The sequence below is a fragment of the Tiliqua scincoides genome, chromosome 7 (genome assembly GCF_035046505.1).
Source record: "Tiliqua scincoides isolate rTilSci1 chromosome 7, rTilSci1.hap2, whole genome shotgun sequence".
Lineage (NCBI taxonomy): Eukaryota > Metazoa > Chordata > Lepidosauria > Squamata > Scincidae > Tiliqua > Tiliqua scincoides.
This window is the reverse complement of record NC_089827.1, coordinates 35,444,941-35,461,493: the sequence shown is the minus strand read 5'-3', so window position 1 is coordinate 35,461,493 and position 16,553 is coordinate 35,444,941. Positions and strand designations below refer to the sequence as shown.

Below are 16,553 nucleotides of genomic sequence, written 5' to 3'. Positions count from 1 at the left end.
TGCAGAAGATGTCCTGAATACAGAAATATTACAAGATATTATTGATAACTGTATTCAAGATAGACATAGCAGGCCTTTAGTGAGCTTTCTGTATTCAAATCTTTGGGGTTTTTTTCCATGCCCCATTTGCTTTTGCTAGAGAAAAACTGAAATCAGTGATAGGAGATGCAGCTATCATTCATATCAACAGAAGATGATAAATTGAGTACCTTGTTAGAAATTTTTCCATGGTTCTTCCAGTTCCTACATATCAGGTTTACACCAGATAGCAAAGGTCTTGTATACGAAAAACTTTAAACTTACCAGAGCAAACTGGTTGACTTGAACATACAGCAACTCAACCTCTTTCTCAGTGACATCTCTTCCAAATCCTTTATATTCCTTGTAGGCTTCCAGGTAAGCTCTCAGCCATTGTTCTTGCAGTTCTCTACTTGGATAGAGGCTATAATCTACTTCACTTACTCCTAAGAAACAGCATCTTTTTAAAAAAATAGCTAAACAGAAACTTTACAAAATGTTTGCACTGCTACTTTACGACTTGCTCATCATCAAACTGCTTATACGAGAGGTGTAATAAGGAACATCCAAGATACACACACAGCTAAAAAGACATACATATTTTAACATACTAAAACCAGTTGTGTGTTAGCCTGAAGCATGCCAAAATTTTACTTCACAAAAGCAATTGCCTTAAGGGACACTGCTTCTGTATAGCAACATCAAGCGTAACTATGGGTTGTATCTAATCTCAATTTATGTAAATATAAGGCACTTCCATTTGTACAACGGGTGGGCGAGTTTCAACAATTCTCTCTTTTGGCAACATCCTCTGCAGCATCCCATATTGATAGGGAGAGTTTCTTAACTTCCAAGACACCACCATGGAGGGGAGGAAGATCTTATGTAGGAACTTTCTTCTCTGTGCACTAGGGTTAGGATGCAAAACTATGTCTGATAGCCTTAATTTATAGTCAATTAATGCTGCTGATTAAATGAGTTTTTGAAAGTATAAGGGAATCCCTACTAATAAAGTTGTTGCCACCAGATTTGAGTGGTATACTGCAGATTTAGTTGTGTTAGTTTAATTGGTTAAGAGACAGATCCACATTTCTTTAACCGACAGCCTAAATTGTAACCTATGAGAAATACACTTTGTGCACATGCAACAGAAATCCACAGGTATTTGCAACTTCTACTGTGTATACATGGAGTGCTTTTTCATTTATCATGGTGCTAATGTGGTTTTCCTACAGGAACAAAACCTGTATTTGAAACTCGCGTACGAAAGTGCTAGAAGGAAGCTTAAACTGGAAATTGATTCAAGAGTTTCTTCATTAGAATTGAAGTAGAAAATGGACATATGAACAACACCTGCAGTATGTTGTCTGGCTATGCCTCCTTTCTCTAATCTTGTTGCTGCCCATTGGGTGAGTCTTTCTTCAGGCACACTAGACACAGTGGTTCACAAACTGTGGGACTGGGACTCACCAGTGGGTCATGACCCAATTTTTGTGAAGTTGCAAAACTGACAGGGCAGATTAGACTAAATGCATCAGGGTTAAACAAGTTGCTACTTGAGGGGAAGCACTGCTGTCCAATCAGTTACAACTACATCCCTTGGCATTTATAAATCAGGCAGTAGCCTCTAGAAAGTTTGAGAACCACTACACTAGAGCATACATGCAAGGAACATGTAAAGTACAAGTAGGGACAAAGGACATGGATCTGAGAAATTTACTACTAAAGGTAGATATTGCATGCACCCCTCAGCACAATAGTGTATTAACATGGTTCTCATTAGCTGAGAGCTCCACATAAGACTTCTTCTAGCCCACCCTTGTTACTATACTACCTGCAAATTCATTGAAGTGGTTTCCAATGTCATAAGCCAGGTAATTGTATCCAGAGTATTCATAGTCAATGAACTGAACATCACCTGCATGAGACACAAAACATAAAATGTATAAGAGTAAGTATAGGAGAAGTCAATACCCTGAACCTTCACTGTGCCTTTTAAACACTTCCCAGTGTTCCAGTCTGTCATGCTAAGTTACATGCACTTAACATTTCATAAGGCTGTATTTATTTTAAAAAATGAAGTATGCTTCTTTAATATGTTCTTAGCTATTTGGTCATGATCATCTATAATGCTTAAAACTCAGAACATTACATTTGCATTTTCTAGCACAAGGGGGCATCAGATATCTTAGCCTCCAGCTATAATGACAACTACTTGCTATTTGAATATATAATACAGTGGTACCTCGCATAACAAGTGCCTCACGCACGGAAAAACTCGCAGAACGAAATCGTTTTGCGAAGTTTGGTAACTCGCACAACGAATTTTTATGACCCGTGCTTCGCAAGACAAATTTTTTTGTTTTGTTTTAAGGGGAGGATCTTCATGTCAGTTTATGATCCCGTCCACCCTAGTAAGGGGAGGATCTTCATGTCAGTTTATGATCCCGTCCACCCTAGTAAGGGGAGGATCTTTATGTAAGTAAGTCCCATTGTGCATGCTCCCAGGAAAGTGTGCACAGGATTACAGCCTTCAAGCTCCCCACTCAGTATTCCCCCCCCCGTTTTTGAAATCCTCAGTACAGTATGTATGCCTTTAAAGAGCACTTAATAAACACTTTGTAAACCAAATTTGTTCTGACTTTTCTTGCCCATAGGAATGCATTAATTAAATTTCAATGCATTCCTATGGGAAAACGCGCTTCGCAAAATGAAAAACTCGCATAAAGAAAGGACTCGCGGAACGAATTAATTTCGTTATGCGAGGCACCACTGTACTCAAATATTAGTCTACACTCAGCTACCACACTAACAAACAAGTGTGTTTCTCAGTTTGTGTTTTTTAATGGTTTTGCATGAGGGAATGTGCGCACTAAGCTGTTTTTGTTTAGCTACTTCATCCTTTACACCGGACTGAATTCAATGGAAAGGTGTTACAATATCATTTCACATTTATATAGCACTTTGCATACTCAAAGTGCTTCACATGCATTATCTTGATATAATTTTTACAAAAACATTGTAAGGAAGTATCATTCCCATATTGCACCTGGGAATTTGAGGCTGAAAAAGAGTGATTTGCCTAAGGTCACCCTGTGGAAGTTCATGGCAGAGGAGATTTGAACCAAGAAAGTCCTGATTCACAACTCAAGTCTCCCAGCCACTATGCTACACGAATGTTCTTTTCTATACTGTGGCACACATTCTCACAGACAAAGAGTTATCCATTTCAAAACAAAAAATTTATGCTATTTTTAAAAATGTCTTCAAGACAATTGTAATTTTTGAACTAGCTTTTTCTGAGAGATTTTCCATTGTTAGATTTATTAAACCTTGAACCCTCAAATTTCTGTTTTTGTAGACTTTCAAGTGGAAGAGACATGATCAGGGAAAATGTGTTGTGAAGATACACTGCAAATGTTGAAACAAAATGCAGTTTGAAAATAAGCATTAAATGTTTGGACTGCAAGAACATTTTGTCATCGCTCTTAAGGCACATCTACGTCTCAGAACTTAGAGGGGTTAAGGTTTAATCAGCCATTGCTCTCTATGGAATCCTGGGAATTGTAGTTCTGTGAAAGGTGCTAAGAGTAACTGATTTTCAGCACACGAACTACAGCTTCTAGGATTCTTAAGACAACTGATAAAATACTGGTTTGGAGTACAGATATGCCTTTAGAGGCCTCTAAAGTTAAGCTTTTAAAGTTTATTTTTAAAATGCATAGCCCAACTCTGGTTTAGTGCTTGTTTTTCCATGACAGAGCTAACTTTTTAAGAGAAGCCCATTCACATAAAATTGTTTATACAAAGGTTTACAATTAAAGCACATAAAGATAGCAGGTAAAAAGCCTGCTTCCACAAATATTAAGCAGTTAAAGATAAACATTCTTTTGCACCCAAGTTATAGTTTGGGATGTGTATGCAATGCTAATATCACCACCAGATTTCATTCAAATGCTAATTTCCAGTTATAATTAACAATATTACAAAATAAGAAAATGAAGCTAAGATACAGATGAGGCTGTTACCAGGCTCCGTGCTCTCCTAGGGGGGAGGTGCACGCGAACAAGTGATGCGATAACCTCCAGTCAGTGCCTTTAAGTAGCACGGTGCACGCCGCCACTTGGCAGCAACAATGGCATACCTAATCTGTAGCAGATGAAGAAAATTTGGCACACTCATATTTGATAAGACACAAAACTTTAAAAAGAAAAGTTCTGCATTTGACTGCCCTTCCTTTTCCAGCCTGACATTACAGTGGAACTCAGCCTTAAATTTAAAGTTCTGCAAGAAATACAGAAGGTACAAGATGCACAGGTCTTTGATTCTGGTCATCAAGGAAACATGGTTTTGGGCAAATGTAATTTTACTGATTTTTAAGCGTAATATGTTTTACCTGCTCCTATTGATGCCAGAAAGGAGCTATCTGTTATGCTGCACAATAGCATGGCAGAATTAGGAAAACTTAAAGGGAAGACATTCTTCTCAAAAGCAAATTTTGAGTTTCCGTAGCAAAGCATTTGCAACATGGTCTTTAAACTAGTCCAAATCTGGTTCTGCTTGGATCAAAAGGAACTTCATCACAGACTTCAAGTCTGAGTAGAGTTAGACGTGTGAACACTCTTGAAAATCCTAAACAGTTGCATCACACAAATGCGCAACTTTGCAATTAACATTTTCAAAAGTATCTAGTGGGCATTAATTTGAGAGAGTGAAAACTGTTGCTTTTAAGTGATTAACTTACTTGTCAGAAAAGACGTATAAATGCACTCGGATTTGCATACAGTACAGTACAAGTACTGCAGTACTACAGTACAAAACTCGTACTACTGAAACACTACAGTCATGAGAGACGAACTGACCTTTTTTTTTAAAAGTCTAGTAAAAGATACCAAGTGCTAGTGCTATTCTGCAAGCAGTTTCTCTAGAAATAACTTGCAGCAATTATAGATGTGTTATGCAGGACAAAACTTCTTAAATGTTTAATATCCTGAAGGGTAAAAGCCAAATTAGTAAAGCAGCAAGAGACAACCAACACAATGAGAACAAGTCCAGTTCACCCACCAGTTGCCAGAAGCCATTAAAGTGTTCAATTACAGACAAAAAAATGAGTTTATCCAAGACCATCTATTATTGTATGTAGAAACAGAAGTCACACCAGGAAATAGGAAATTTGAAGAGGTAGAAGCAGGAAAACTAGACAGTTTGAAACTAATTTTATATAGGTTGCCATAGCTAACGTCAGATTGAAATGATAGGACCCACTTTTGTAAATCAAGTTTCTGCTGTTTTAAAAGTGATAGAAGATTGTTGACACATATTCAGAAATCTTCACGCTGGACAGGAGTCAACAAGAAATCAAATAGTGTAGGACAGTGGTTCCCAAACTGAGAGCCATGGCTCCCTGGGGAGCCACAGAAACCAGCCAGGGGAGCCACAAAATCCTTACAAAAACCTGCCACCTTATACAATTTATAGGATTGTAGCCCTAATGGGGCACTGTGCCAATGGCCTAGTAAGTCAAGGGAGCCGCTCGCTGAAAGTGTTTGGGAACCACTGGTGTAGGGAAATGGCAGAAAAAGGCAGGTCTGCTCTACACTCTACTTAAGATATTTTGCAATATCTTAACTCTTTCTTATCTTAATATCTTAAGTTAATATCTTAACTCTTAATAGTTAACTCTTTCTGAATCTTTAACACTGTCCTAGATGTCAAATGTTAAGTTGATACCATTATGTCAGACTAGAAATGGAAACAAAGCTTAAAATAAAATCAAAATACTATATGAATACTGTCTTCTAGGAGAAGCTATGACTTTAGAAAGCAGCTTTATAAAACTATACAATGACACTAAACTGCAAGCTGATACAGGATCGAACATTCATAAATGAGAACTAAGTGTAAAGTACTCAAAAGCTTTGCAGTATTTGAGTGATAAGCATTTAAGTGCTGAGTTATGCAACAGAATGAGTGTCATGACCACAGTTCAACACTAAGATGAAAGATTTAATTCTATATCTTCAGTTATCCTAGCGAATGAGACACTAAATATAAAGAACTACAGATTGTACCTCGTTATCCACTGGAGTTCCAATTCTGGAACCCCAGTGGGGGAAAAAGAAATCGGTGGATACCAAATCAGTGGAAAAATAGCTTTAAAGAAGTACTTCCAAGTTTCGTGCTCCTCCACTGTCAACCTAGAATGCATTGGTATAGAGAAGATCAGGGGTTCCCACCATTTCTTCAACTTGCATACCTCTTGGCAGTCCATTTTCGTAAATTGTACTCCTCATATTAGCACAATGTTTTTAATTAATATAGTTGCTGTTATTTCAAATTTATGACCAGAAACTAGCAGTTGCTGTAGCCAGCTAGCTGCCTTCCTTCCCACCTTGCCAGCCCTGCAAGGCATTCTAATACAGACCTGCCTTTTTTTGCCATTATTCAGTTATTTTTTTTCAAGTACCCTTAAAGATCCAGGCAAGCAGCCCTGGGGTATACATACCCTAGATTGGGAACCACTGGTATAGACACTACACCGAATTTAGCTACTAATGAAATTTCATTATTCATCCCATCTAGGAGCTGAATGCGGTATAGTGTCTATACCAATGCATTCTGGGGTGACAATGAAGGAGAAAGAAATCTGAAAGTGGGTCTTTAAAGCTATCTTTAATTCCAAGAAGCCTGCAACCAGTGCAATTTAACATCATGAAGGTAGGAAGTTGGATTCTGGTGCTTTTTACCTTGTTTTGAGGCATATCAAGGTAGACCCTGGCAACACTGGAGAGTCAAATCAATGATGCCAAATCAGTGGATACAGAGGTCTCACCTGTAGTTACTAAAAGTTCTTTATCTAGCAACTAGTAACAACCTAATTAAATTGTTAACATTCAGCCCTGTCGCAAGCCAAGTTTATGACAATATAGCCAAGCAAGTATAGAAAAGCACTAGCATTATCAGGCTGTGAGAATCAGCTAAACATTTTATACTAATCCGTATTTTATGCTACTGAACCAAAAAAGCTACCATACTGAATATGCTAGTAAGAAGATGAAGCTGCAGGTCATGAGTTTCAAGGTAATGTAAGCTTAAGAATCATAAAGCTTATTAATGACTGAAAGTTAGTTAGGGTCTTTTTACAACTTTGAATTAGGATAAAGGGTAATATACTTTAATTAATGAACTTTAGCCATTTTAACCAGCAAGTGATGAAAGTAAAACACCTAATAAAGCTAAAAGTTAAATGCTAGGAAGAATGGAAAAAGTACTGTACATTATCCATCAGAGGAAAGACATGAAAGCAAAGGTGATATTTTGATAAGCTGAAGTAAAAGACCAGCAAGAAAGCAATAGAGAAACTGAAATTTAAGGTTGCAACCCTATACATACTTACTAGGAAGTAAGGTCCATTGAACGAAGTAAACCTTACTTCTGAGCAGGCATGCACAGAATTATGCTGTTAAGTTTTCAACCCCACTGGCTTAATTCTATTGAACTGTTTTTTCACAGATAGCACAATGGATTCAAGAAAGAGACACTGACAGTACAATTTAAAGTTCAGAAGAAACCACTGACAACATGCCAAGGCTAAACACATGAGCTTTAAGACTTGGTGGAGACTGTTCTCATTTTGCAACTAAAGCAACATAAAATGCCCTTGCATTGAAAGAAAATTTTTTAACTAAGATACAATTAAGAATGCAAGTCAAGAAGCATATTGCTTTGTGTCACTATTTCAAAAAATGAAATCTTTGGAGAAAAGCCTCAACAAAAGAGCAACCAGAGAGCAAAGTGCATCTTTACAGTGTGGTTATTCAAGCAACTTGCAAAACATTTTGGTATGCCAATGATATTTTAACAGCATTCTTAAAAAACAAATTCTAGCAAATTGCAGGTTTATTTTCAGTTAAAGTTAAAGCTGAGTTTCCACTGCAAAAGTAAATAGTCCCTCTTAAGACTGTATTAGGTATCCATTTCATAAACAATTGCCCAGTACAAGACAATACACAGTTTTAGCATTTTACACATAATTCTTCCAAGATCAAAACAATGTTCAACATTGCAATAGTCTTAATGGCTAGGACTAAATTCAGAAGATCTCTTAAAGAAGTAGTTATCAAATGATAAACTTGAGATGCAACATGACTACCATTTGGTAACTCCATTTATCATATGAAAAACACGATCACATGATGTCTGCCCTCACTGTGTATGTGTTGTGCTGCAATACTCAAAACACTTAATGGACACAATCTGGCTACTACATACATGTAGTATTTTCCCCACCTTAACAGTTGCAAGCAATTTTTCCATATTTTCCCTCCCTCTGCCCCAAAGCTAAACACTCACACACTGGTTTTTGCAGAAATGATGTACTGCTCTCACTGATTTATTCTCCACTCTGTTTACAAAAGAAAATGACAGTACATTTGTTTCAAAAGTGGGAATTCAAGCCTAGCAACTCTGACAGTGTTCAGTTCTGAACATTTGTCTTGGGTACTTATAAAAAATGCTTCCCTTACAAGAACTGTCTGCACATAAGAGCCATTTTCCTTAGATCTGATTTATCAATTGATACAAATGTCAAGAGGGTGAACTCTGATTCAGTGAGAAAAGGAACATTTGTGGACAATAGACACTCTAGCAGAAGGTATCAACTAATAGCCAGGGGTTAGAACCTGACAGATGGGTCCACAGAAAGAGCCATAATTCCACTGGAACTTCTTGAACACATACACAATTTGGGAGACAATCATTTTTCAAACGTGACATTTTTCAATCAAGAGCTACAACTCTGCAACACATCTAAATAGTATTGCATACATACAAGGTACTTGCTCTGAGTAACCACCTTAGGTTGTTACAATTTACAATGAAGATAAATATTTGCATTAAGAAAGGCACAAGATCTTCCTGGAGCCTAGAAATAAGATTTTGGCACCTAGGAAATAATTTCAAGACTGTATTAAAAGCAACATGCTTTGCCAGCTCTACCTGCACGTATATGGGCTAGTTAACAAATAATTTCTTTGGATTGCATTCCATCCATATTTAATTTCTAATAAAACAAGCATCAGTTCCAAGGTAACAGATTATCCTTGAACATTTTCAATTACAGGTGTGCACCCCTTAGCAATGTTCCGGCTAACGCTGGGATCACATATGTGATGACCACATGGCGTCACATGTTTGTCAGGGGCACACACCCCCACCCTCCAAATGCAAGGGGAGCTCTGCTCCCCTCACCTCTGGAGGATTGTATGAGCCTCCCAGAGGCAGCACCTCTGCCAGGCTCAGACCTAAGGAAATAGCGACTCTCACACAATTTCCGACTTCCCCTGTGAAACCGGAAGTTGCACAGGAAGCACGATTTCTCTCAGTCTGAGCCTTGCAGAAGCAGCGCTTGGATGTGCGTTGCCTCTGGGAGGTTCAGACAACCCTCCGGAGGCAAGGGGGGCAGAGCATCCCTTCACTGTGGAGGTTCCACATTGCATCAAGCGCCACTTGATGGGATCATGATCCCAATTCCAGTCATTAAGTGGCGCACAACTGTATTCCCCAATGCAAATTTTCCTTAGACATGAACATTCTAGTTTTAGTTGGCTCAGCTATAGAACTGGCATGTTAACATTGGTTCCTGCAAACTATAGTTGCAAATTGGAACCCAGGACCCAGAACAAATACTACCATCACCATCTTCTCCAGAGGGATTCCATCCCCACTATCTTCCCAGCATCAACCACAGTTTTGCATTACAGAAACACAAGTTACAAACCATGGTGAAAGTGACCAAAGTTCCCTCAAACAGTTGAAAACCCATGGTTTGAAGCAAGTTTGTAATCTCTGGTTTATAAGGGGTTCATTATTTATACATGTAATATGAAACCATGGTTAATGCCAGAAAGGGAAGCAGTAACATCACTCCAGAGGGCAGAAAGAACAAGTTTACAGTTGGCTTTTAACCCCAATCAATCAGTAGCCAATCTTCATGTCACCACACCATGAAAATTAGCAATACACTTCATTAGTTAACTCACTGATTCAATTCTGATTCAAATGAATATGCTTTTCAAATGTTTAAATATTGTTGAAATGGGCAATGAAAATAAATCCAGTTAGCAAATTTCCAGTCTAATATATACAAACACTTAAGCTTTAAATATACCATTGTACCTCATCAGCAAGATTAAACAGAGCCTTGAAAAGTATCTTTCCAGATACCCCCATCACGTAGAATTCTTCTGCGGCATCAATAAATCTGACAAATCAGAATACAGAGAATGTACACAACAACCTAGAGATATGTTTTCCTAAGGCTCTTGAATCCAAACTTGTTTCAAGTACAGTTGGGCAGCAGCAGCTAACCCTGGAATCTCTGCTGTCAACACAGTGAACTAATAGTTGCTACGATCAAGCAATTTATCCTTTTCTCAAAACCTTAAAAAAATCAGTTATAGCTTTATAAATAAATAGCTGCTATGACAATGAATGTATGATTCATGCAACCAACAGTAAGAACATGGACATTCAGGTTTTTGTTTTTTTTAAACATTAGTACAGTTGTATTCACCCACCATAAACTACTACATATTAAGTAATACAAAACAAGCCTAAAGATTACTTACAGCCATGTTCAATACCTACCTTGTTTTCCATTGTAGATTATGTTTTTACATAACAGATCATTGTGACAAAGTACCACAGGGGAGCCTAGGTTGGACAATCTCTCCTTCATCCATGCCATTTCCTCCTTAAGGATTTGAGGACTTGGGACATCACTTAGAAACCTTTAGAATTTGAAACAAACTTCATTTGCTTTTTTCACTGAGCACATTTCCATCAGACTGCAGCAGACAAATAAGCATGATAGCAAGGACTATTATGATACTATAGTTAACTTAAGTATGCCTATATCAATAATCGTATATTCTTTCCCTGTTTTCCCTGCCTCCACTTCCTACTTTTGTCTCCCTAAGGGTCTTTTTAGCTAATGAACTTCTTTCTGGACAGAAAATATTTATATACCACTTTTGAACAATCAGTTCACAATGACATTTACATAGCTAAATAAATGGTTCCCTGTCCCCAAAGGGCTCACAAAGCGGGGGGGGGGAGATTCAAAAAGCAAGAGCCCCTAGAAAAAGATGCCATGCTGGGGTGAAGAGAGACTATTGCCCACATCCTGCTAAACATAAGACCTGTTTAAAAGGTGCCACTTGTTACGCAAATCATTGAGAACTTGAGAATATAAATATCCTAAGTCAAATACATGTAAAGAATTCACGACTAATACAGAAACAATTCCATTCTTTTGTTTTCGTCACATTACCCAACAAGTTCCATCACACTATGCCACAGCTTTCTAAGATACATGTTTGATATTCCACTGTTCTTGCTCACAATTTAACTATAAATATATTTCACATTTCTAAGCTGAAAATAGTTAAGTTTATTCCTTCTTCTTGGCAGATTTCACATTCATTAACAAGCTTTTGAACACCACCACAATTAAGAAATAATCTGAACACTACTTACCTTTTGTGCAGCTCCTCATTTGCAAATTCTGTTGGTATAAGAGAGAAGTATTTTCCCATCTTCAACCACAAATTTGACTTGGGGATCCAGCCATTGTGAGCATGAATAGCATGTATTTTAGCAAGTTGTCTGGCTATAAGCCTGTAAGGAATTGAAGCCCATGAGTGAGTTAAAATTTTATACTGGTTAGAAAGTCTGGTTTTCAAATAATCTGAGCTCAGAACACTAATGTAGTTTCCATCTATTCTCTTTCTCCCACCATGCGGTTCAAAAGTAACCTTGTTTTTAAGAGACTTTTGGAGGCATAGGAGATGGCAAGGAGGAGAAGCAACAGAAAAGCTCTACTGGATAAAAACGCTCCTATTTGCACTACTCTGGATCCAAGTCATTTTTCTTTGCCATTTTAGAAAGAAGCACATGACAAGAATATCAATCATTGTAATTCAGTTATTTTTTTCCACAAGTTTTAATACACTGCTACAATAGTCAGTCTGAAGACTTAAGTACCAACTGGTGACAGGCAGACCAAGTACTTCAATGCAAGATCATTTCTAAAACCTTAGGACAACCCCATTTCCATAAACACATGGCACATTTTGCAAGTCTCTGGTCTGTCAATAACTTTAAAAGTGTTCTTTATTGCTCAAAATGGTTCTCTTTGTTTTTGATATTTGTCAGTTCTGTCAGTTCCAAGAATTAAGTATGGATGAAACATAGGGATTTTAAAGGCTCAGACATCCAAAACAGAAGCTCTAACATTAGGCATTAATAAGAGAGAGCTGTATGTTTTCCACTGTGATCTGAAGAACTAATTATGATAACCGAACAGTTTTATTATGTAGAACATTTCTAAATTGGTCTATAAAAAGTAAAATAATCCTTCAACTGTTTCTTACAGTAGGAGGAAGTTGGGTACTAAGACCAGCTATTGTTAGCTAAACATACTAAAAGATATTCACTTAAAGAGAAGCTGCTTGGAATGAAGAGACAAATTAAGAATTTATGTTCCTAGGTCAATTCTGGAGAACAGTGGACTGCCTCCAAAACAGCCTCCAGCAGACTGAAAGAAATTTACACCGCATGCATGTTGATGCGTATAAAATCCTTTGTAAAGACACTTTGAAGGAAGAGAGGTGGCACCATGTAGCTCTTCTAGAAGAGTTTCAGGTCTGGTGAGGAACAAGGGAAAATGAGAAGACACTCTTTAGGAAAAGTGAGACACTGGTCCTCGAGGGTAGCAGAGTACAGTTCAAGGTCTGGAAGGGGACATGTACAGTTCATGGTCTGAAGTGAATGGTTCGAGCAAAGGAACAAAAAAGAAGGAGGCAAAATCAGTAGTCAAGATGGTAGATGACCAGGACACAAGTAAGGGCTGGACAGCAAGAAGGTCCTACAAGGATCCATACTGAGACCAGTGCTTTTCATGTTTGGAGTTATGTAGCCCAGCAAGGTAGATAAGTTTGCAGATGATCCCAAAATATTCAAGGTGGGAAAAAACCAAAGAAGACTGAGAAATGCTCCAAAAGGACCTCTCCAAACTGACTGAGCAACCAAAGATACAGCAGCTCAACATGTAAAGTGATGCAATTGGTGCAAAAAACCAACCTTGTATACACACAGGTCAGAGGTGGGCCATATTTACAACACTAAAGTTTTGGTTGACACACGTCAAGAAAAATGTCAGAGAGCTATAACACCTTCCTGACATGGAAAGGCTACAGGACATGGAACATTTTACCTTGGGTGGAAAAAAGACAATGGGGAGGGACACATGACTGCAACTTCCAGATTTATGTATAGTGTGGATGGACAGAGATGGTTTCCTTCCTCTCACAATATTTGGAATGGGTCATTCCATGAAACTGATTGGCAAGAGATTTAGAATCAACAAAAGGAAGCACTTCAAATAGCACATAGTCTGCAGAATTTGTTGCCACAAGATGCGGTGATGGTCACTCGCCTGGATAGTTTTAAAAGGGAATTGGACAGGTCCATCAAAGTCTCTGTTATGACAACTATGTGCTACCTCAGTTCAGTGACAGTATGTCTCAATACCAGTTACAGGGGAGCAGTGGTAGAGAAGAGAATCTTATGTTCTTGTATTAAAATATGCAAGGATCATATATCACAGCTCTATATTTAATCCCACACTGTTTGCAAACAGAGATGCATATACCCAGACTTGGGCTATGTAATGAAGTGCTCTTTCCAATAGGCTTAGGCCATTAGGTTAGTATGAAGGCTCTTTTATACCTGCAAATTATGAGTAAGTTACTGGAGGTTAAATATCAAACTGCTGAATGGCCACTGAGATTGCAGGTAAGCACTGAAGCTTGGAGTGGTTGTCTACTAATTTGTTCACAAAAACAAAATTCTCTCTAACATGGAGCACAATTTACCAAAGTGTGCCATGGGAAAGAGCAACTTAATAGAAGGGTACAAACAATTCAATTCAATAGTGCCAGGGGGATTACCTGAATATTTCTGGATTGCACACATGTTCTGGATCTAGTGCTTCTCCTTGCATGAATTCATAACACAAGCCATTGCTGAAAGTACAGTAAAGCTGTGGCGCACAGCCGTGGGCCTGCAACACACGGAAGCTCTTCACTTCCTCTTCTCGATCTACTAACAGCTCCGTCTTATTTCCATAAATTCTAACAAGGACAACATCATCCATTTCTTCACCCACATAACACCCAATAAGCTTATTGGTGATTCCATCAGTAAATATCTGGAAAATAAGAATACACACAATTAGGTATTTTCACTATGTTTGTCAATCATTACTCTCAAAATGGGTTAAAAAGTTTTAATCATGTCATAAAACAAATCAATAAAATTCAAAAGTTTGTGTTGTTCAAGTGATATGGTTTATATTGTTCACTATTGCATCTGCAGAGTGCTGTCCAGCTTTTCATGCTGTTTCAGGGCCTTCTCTATCTGACAGGGGAATGATGAGCATACAGCTCCTTACTGTGATGAATTTCCTAAGCATTTTACAGATATGATCGCCCATAACCATGAGGACAACATGCTGAGAGTACCTGAAGATGTCCCTGCAGCATCTGTTGGTCATGTTCTGGTTTCTTTACAGCAATATTGCCTGAAGATGCGGACCAGATCCTTTGGCAGCTGACACTGCCTATCCACTTGACACTTGCTCAGTTTGACTTATATTATTCTGCGGTTTGACTGAGACACACTTACAGTTTTTAGTTCTTATATTTTGTTAGCTGCCATAAACAGCAGCAACACTGAATGGACATAGAAGGTTTCCCATCTGTTGAGGTTCATTCCTAAGGCTTTCAGATTCCTCTTGCAGATATCCTTGTAGTGCAGCTGTAGTCTACCCATAAGGCACTATCCCTGCACAAGTTCTCCAAAGAGGAGATCCTTTGGGATCCAACCATCGCCCATTCTCACGACATGATCAAGCCAACGCAGGCGTCTGTTTCAGTAGTGTATACACACTGGCAATTCCAGCTCATTCCAGGACTGTGTTTGGAACTTTGTGTAGTACCAGGCACACTGTTATAATATGCATGGTGTTACTCTATTATTTATGTATGTTCACTTTTCTATACTGTTCTTCCTCCAAGGCATTCAGGGTAGTTCTCTCCTTTTGTCCTCACAACAACCCTGTGAAGTAGGTTAGGCTATTTCTCTGTGAAGAGATAGTCCAAGGTCATCCACAAAGCTTTATGGCTGAGAGGGGATTTAAACCTGGTCTTCCAGGTCTAAGTCCGATTCCCAAACCAGTGGGTTCTGACCCACCAGGGGAACCCAAAGCAGGGCATTCCCCCTTAAGGAGAGTGGTCCAGCAGCAATGGCAGTAACAGCGCTGCAGCAATTGTGGCACTGCCATGACCAAAGGGCTTCTTAGCATACCTGGGGGTCAGCAACAGCCTCTTTTGAGGGGAGCCCTAACATAGGTTATGGGTTACATAGCCCTAACATAGTTCCAGTTATGGGTTACAATCACTATTTTTAGAAATTCTGAGGCTTGGGAACCCTTCCGAGGTGTCTCTACATCCCACCGGTGCTCTTAGGTAAATAACTCCTTCTGTCCATGGCAGTGGCACAATCCTGGGTATCGCATTGCTGCCATCCCTATACCCCCACAAAAACTTACGTGGTTCCCAACTTCCCAGGAAAAATTTGGGAAATTACTGAACCACACCATCCTGGCTCTCTTCACAGCAACCAGTATAGTATTGCTAGACTTGCCCAAAGTTATCGAGAGGATTTACAGCATAATCCTCTGTATGCCTATTCAGATGTAAGTTTCACTGGATTCAATGGGCTTAATCACAATATTAAGTGTGCACAGGATTTCAGTCTGAATGCCAGAGAAGCTATCTGAACCCAGTCTTCCCAGTTCAGATTCAGCATGCTATCTATTACACCACAATGACTCAGTTTATGCAGCCCCATATGGGGATTATCAAGAACCTGGAGGAAGTTAACACCAAAGGGTCTATGTAAGTTTGATAATTTTAACACAAAACATTCCATCTGAATATTCAGTTCTCTGAAGTTACATATTTTAGACAGCAGAGCTGAGGTATTCAATCTGTGCGTCCCGCCTCCCTAGTGAGGCGTGGCTAGCACCCAGGAGCGTCGCCAGGCATCTCGGGGAGAGAGGTGGCCAGGGCTGTCAGGCTGGAGTGTCATGACACCCCAGTTTGAATAGCTCTGCCTGATTCACATCTAGATTAGACTATTGTAACAAGCTTTACATGGTGCTGCTTTGGAAGATGGTTCAGAAACTGCAACTAGTGCAGAATGCAGCTGCTCATATGGTTGCTGGGCTGATCGATTTGACTTAGGTGGGTCGCTGACTCAGCAGCTAGACTGACTGCTGGTTTGTTTCTGGGTTCAATTCAAAGTGCTAATTTTGGCTTTTAAAGCTCTATATAGCTCAGGATCAGGGTATCTCAGGGACCGCCTCCCTCCATATAATCCTACCTCTTTTCAGTTCATCAGAGAGGCCC

General features: G+C 38.9%; 1 protein-coding gene across 2 annotated transcripts in view; it reads right to left on the bottom strand.

Moving 5' to 3' along the window:
• ETNK1 (ethanolamine kinase 1) overlaps positions 1–16,553 on the bottom strand; it is a 110,844-nt gene that overhangs the window by 82,607 nt on the left and 11,684 nt on the right. For both annotated transcript variants that reach the window (XR_010794735.1, XM_066633767.1), the window contains exons 2-6: positions 14,031–14,290; positions 11,557–11,697; positions 10,666–10,808; positions 1,853–1,936; positions 304–464 (exon numbers count right to left, since the gene is read on the bottom strand). Coding sequence is in view for 1 of the 2 variants with exons in the window: in XM_066633767.1 (XP_066489864.1) it covers positions 304–464; positions 1,853–1,936; positions 10,666–10,808; positions 11,557–11,697; positions 14,031–14,290 (789 nt within the window). In the remaining variant the exon portion in view is untranslated. The remainder of the gene's footprint in view (positions 1–303; positions 465–1,852; positions 1,937–10,665; positions 10,809–11,556; positions 11,698–14,030; positions 14,291–16,553) is intronic.